The sequence below is a fragment of the Thalassophryne amazonica genome, chromosome 1 (genome assembly GCF_902500255.1).
Source record: "Thalassophryne amazonica chromosome 1, fThaAma1.1, whole genome shotgun sequence".
Taxonomy (NCBI): domain Eukaryota; kingdom Metazoa; phylum Chordata; class Actinopteri; order Batrachoidiformes; family Batrachoididae; genus Thalassophryne; species Thalassophryne amazonica.
In genome coordinates, this window is record NC_047103.1 from 78,512,478 (window position 1) to 78,517,306 (window position 4,829).

At 42.1% G+C, this 4,829-nt stretch overlaps 1 protein-coding gene across 1 annotated transcript; it reads right to left on the bottom strand.

Moving 5' to 3' along the window:
* Positions 1 to 247: 247 nt before the first annotated feature.
* LOC117519790 (gap junction delta-4 protein) lies at positions 248 to 3,980 on the bottom strand. The gene is made up of 2 exons (XM_034181034.1): positions 3,917 to 3,980; positions 248 to 2,239 (listed from the first exon to the last, which is right to left on the bottom strand). Exons 1-2 carry the CDS (start codon positions 3,978 to 3,980, stop codon positions 1,071 to 1,073), a joined length of 1,233 nt encoding a protein of 410 aa, XP_034036925.1. The 3' UTR covers positions 248 to 1,070.
* Between the last annotated feature and the right edge of the window lie 849 nt (positions 3,981 to 4,829).

Genomic DNA, 4,829 nt, shown 5'->3' on the forward strand with positions numbered 1-4,829 from the left:
TGAATGCGATACGCTTCCGTATTTTGGACTGCTGAACATTATTATCCACGAAGGAAAAAGTTAGCGTTGCGAATTAGCTGTTCACTGATGAGCTGACGTGTGCCCACTGCTATAGTAACTACAATTGCCAAATGTCACACAAACCTTGAAAATGTCACAAAAAAAATTTAATTTCAAAATGAAAAGAAAGAAAAAAACAACAACAAAAAAAAAACACCTAAGTAAAGAAAAAAATAATCTGGCCAGATCTCAATTGAGCAAACATGTCAGCAGGTTTTGGTCTTCATACAACACGTATGTGATGGTGGGGCACTGAGCCACATAAATCTGAACTTTGAGCAAGATGTAATGAAAGCCAGAGGGAGCAGGAGCATCTCTGTGCTTTATTTGTAGAGTCAGTGTATATGTTCAGGTTTGTGTTTCTGCTAAGCTGAACAGGGCCCTAAAATAGAGTGGCAGGCCGTCCCCATAAATACAGAGCCTTAAGGGGGAATGTAACTGCTTTGACAGCATGTGTGATCTTCAGGGGCCTTCACATCGTCCTTCACTTCTGACGGAGAAATTCCATCTGATTCTACCAGCTCAGTTACAGCACCTGAGTCAGATTATTATCTTTGGATTCAGCCTGATCCTAATTCCAAACGGTCGGCCAAATACCTATGTGCTTGGTCTCAAGGCTGCGCACGTCCGTTGTGACCCAAGTGACCCGAACACAAAAGAGAGGAGGTCAGCGGGTGTCATGTCATGGCCCTGGTGTTTGCGGGAATGTGGATCCGGGGCAGGTAGAGGCCCGGCCTGGAGTGTCTGTCAGGGGAGGTGGGGGTAAAACCAACAAGGGAAGAAGCAGGTGGATGGAACTCTTTTAGATCATAATGGTCCTGTTTCGTTAATTTTTGAGCTTCATATATTTTTGAAACAAATGTGCATTGTGGATTCTATTCTGAACTTCTGAAAATGGGGTTTTGCACTTTCTGAGCCTCTGGGTGTTGCTGACTCCTACAGTCACTCTGATATGTTCCATTGCCACATTTCAAAATAACCAGAAAACAAAGAAATCCAACTTTGTAAAATCACACCCACTCTGATCTTTTCTCCTGGCTTTCATCATTGGTCTGCTGTGTACCACCGTCCAGCTCTACCAGGGTGTACTGTCCCACTACTCTGGCACAACCCGCTGTTGCTGTGGAAGCATCCCCAATAGGGCTTGGGGACCCTCGAGGGACTCGTCTTGGTGGAGGTGGCGGTTTGAGTCGGCCGCGTTTGCTAACACGGATGGATCTGGGTGATCCCATGGCTTGTGGAGGGCAGAGGGCCACCTCGCTGCTGTTCCTGTGCAGGTCCTCCTCTTGGGAACCTGAGTATCCATTATTCCTGTCGTTGTGGCAGCCTGAAAGAGAGGAGTGCTCCAGGCAAGATGCTTCCTGTCGTAAATCAAGTGCTTCTTCTTTACTGGATGACCTGCTGCTCAACCTGTTGCGAAAACTCCTTGTGTGTCCGGCTTCTACCTCCAGATGCCGATGACTGAGTGAAGTTGGGTCTACCCCTCCAGATTCACCTCCAGCTGAAATGTAACACTGCTTTTCCTCATACATCTTCTCCACCATCACCTTCCTCCTGCTCCTCTGTCTCACAGAGCGCTTGATGGCACAGATGAAATCCAACACATTTAGGAAGAGGGACAGAGCTCCAACACCGAGCATGAAGTTGAGCATCACTGTTTTCTCAGTGGGTCTGGAGATGTAGCAGTCTACTTGGGTCGTACATGGTGGATGCTGGCACAGGAACCTCCTATGGATGTGAAAACCAAACAGATAGTAGTGAGCCACCACAAATCCTGCCTCCAGCAATGTCCTGAACATCAGGTGAAGGATGTAGGCTCCAGTGAACTTTTGAACTGCTAAAGGCTTGACAGATGTCTTGAAGAAAGCCTGCTGGTGGATCTTGCATATCATCTCATCTTCACTGTGATCTGAGGACATCAAATCTACAGCAAGGCCATTTGAGATTTTGTGGACCACGAAGATGACAAAAATTATGTACGGCAGGCATAAAGTAGTGAGCTGCACCAGCCAGAAGCGCATCAAAGATATGGGAGAAAACAGATCGTAACATACGTTAGCACAGCCGGGCTGAATTGTATTACACACAAATCGTTCCTGCTCATCCTGGTAGAGGGGATAACCAGCGAGGAGGAGGATCAGGACACGGAGGAAGACCATCACAATCAGCCACAGCTTGCCTGAGAAAAAAAAAAAGATCAGAATGAAAAACTGCAGAATAACAGTCTCATTTAAATTCATGGAGTCATGAATCTGGACTGTAACAGCACCAGCAGCATTTCAGGATGAGTTGTTCTGAAGGATACGAGAAAAAGCAGCAGCGCTTCATGTGTCATAATGCTGAGGCAAGACAAGCTCACTCAGCAGTTTTAGTGGGGCGGTATAGCAAAACTATTGTTCATTTAGTGATAAAAGCATGGAATTTTGGCACACATATTCTAAGTTAACTAATGTTTATGTTCAGATATGCAGCCATCCTGAAGCTGACCTCTAATCATTGAGCTACAGGGGTTAATAAAGAATTACACTGGGGTCTAAATTTAAAAATGCTCCAATCATGTTGAAAACTATACCACATTATTTGTCTGATCATAACAATTCCAAAAAGGTATAGTTTGGACTATCTATGACTGAATGTTCTGGAGTTATGGGGTAAAAACTGCTGACAAAGATCAGTTTGTACAGGGGTCAAAAGTTAAAGTTGCTCCAATTTTGGTAAATAAAAGGATTAATAAATGGAATAGTTCTGACTGTGCTGAATGCTTGGCCTCCAAAGTAAAGGTCAAACAAGGTCGTCATCCATTGGATTCTATGATGTATGACATGTTACCTCGTAACATGATAACTAAGTATGACAGATGGTGCAAATTATTCCTTTTAAAAATGCTATTAACTCAACCAATAATTTGCATCACAATCTGAACATTTTTTAATTTTAAATTTTAGCTAAGCTGCACCACAATTTATTTCTGGTTTGAAGGCAAAGTGCAGCAATCTCAAAAGTTCATTCAGTTAATGTTCGCTTCAAAATTCACAAAGTAGAAAACTAGTGCATGAACATAATCTTTTTGCTTTCTTTCTTTCTTTTTTCTTTTTAACCCACTTTGACGTTTATCCCCTGGAGGTTGGGCGATACTTTTAACGTTCGCCATCTCTCCTTTTGGTTTGAGAGTTTGAAGGTCAAAGTCAGTGGAAATGTTTTAATCCCAAAAAACACTTCTGAGTGGTATAAATTTGTATGTAAAGGAAATGCTGTCCGTACAGTATTAATTGGGTCACTTCGGATCAGGACTCACAGTGGTTCTACTGGGTGGTGGCTGTGGCAACGTGTGGTGATCATGACACCAGCGCATGCTCTCAAACCTGAACTGATTTCTGTCAAACTTTATATGTTACATAGCCCAGTTTTGAAGAATTGTATTCAATCTGCCATTCATTATTGGCTGAAGGGTAATGTGCCTTCTTTGCATATCCTTAAAAAAATTAAAAATGGATGAAAAAAAAGTTTAAAGGTTCATTCCACTTGCACCTGGCTCAATGACTAAAACTGCAGCCACATTACTGGGAATTTAACACAGCTTTGATGAGACATACACCATTAAATTGTAAATAAATCAATCTGTCTTATTCATTCAGCGATATTAAAGATACATGGCTTGTTACATTTCATTTCTTTTATTAAAAAGAATCTTAAAAATTAATTTTGCACCTGAGAAATCTGTAGAAAAATATGAAAAGTCCCCTACAAGTTTGTAGGTTCACTGAATTTCACACAAAGGCGGGTGATTAATTTCATCATTGCATTTGCTCGTTCATGTTTTTCCCTCAGCAGAAAACAGCTGTCTGCTTAGACTCACCCATTAAAGTGATGCTGTGATTGACAGAGATGAGGATGACCTCTGCTGCACTCTGTCCCGTCATGCTTCAGGTGCTACAAAACTGTTTGGTCCTCCAGATCCCACCTGAAGACTAAACTCACAGCAAGGACCTCTCCTCTCCTGTTTTCACCTCCAGCCTTGCTAGCAACACACACTGTCATAACCTCCAAACAGAAGCACAGTTTCCAACAGCAGTGTGACCCTCCACGTCTGTCCTACGTGGACCATGTGTCACCTCCTGGTGGGTAACATCCAGTCTGATCCATTTCAAATTCCCCCAAAGTCTGTGAAGGAACCCTGGTAAGACAGAGGTCTTACCTCTCCGTTTGTCCAGGGCAGACAACTGGCTGTCCTCAGACAACAGAAGACGGGACTGAGCCCCATTGTAGGTCTATTCTTAACACACTTGCAAAGGCATGTCGCCATCCTGACATTGCAGAGATATTTTCGTACTGCCGGTTGTCCTTACAGGAAAGCAACAAGCCTCCAGGATTATTCTTCTCAAAGGACAGCGTTCCTGTCCACTGTCTCTCCATTATGTTAAATTGAAAATACTATTGACTAGCTTGTTGCCCATGTGGATCCACGGGCTCTAGATTGGGTAGTGTTTATAAAATAGATAGTTGATATTTTTCAAGGGTAGTAATAAATTGTGCAAAGGAATGGTGTGTGAGTCCAGAATGTCTTTAGAACCTTAGACCTCAACAGTTTTTAGAAGAATGCAACACTTTTGCGTCCAGTTAATTACATAATTGTTCAATGTTAATTTAATGTATTTATAAATTGTTTAGGTTCTTGCTATCATATAGACACTATTATAATCATCATTATTATTATTTTATTTTATTATGACTTCTATTTTGTCATTTGATTTTTAAATGGACCACAATGG

Coding starts and splice junctions, on each gene's coding strand:
- LOC117519790 (XM_034181034.1), bottom strand. CDS start 3,980: ATGACGGGACAGAGTGCAGCAGAGGTCATCCTCATCTCTGTCAATCAC. Junction 2,240..3,916: donor TCACAGCATCACTTTAATGG/GTGAGTCTAAGC, acceptor TTTTTTTCTCAG/GCAAGCTGTGGCTGATTGTG.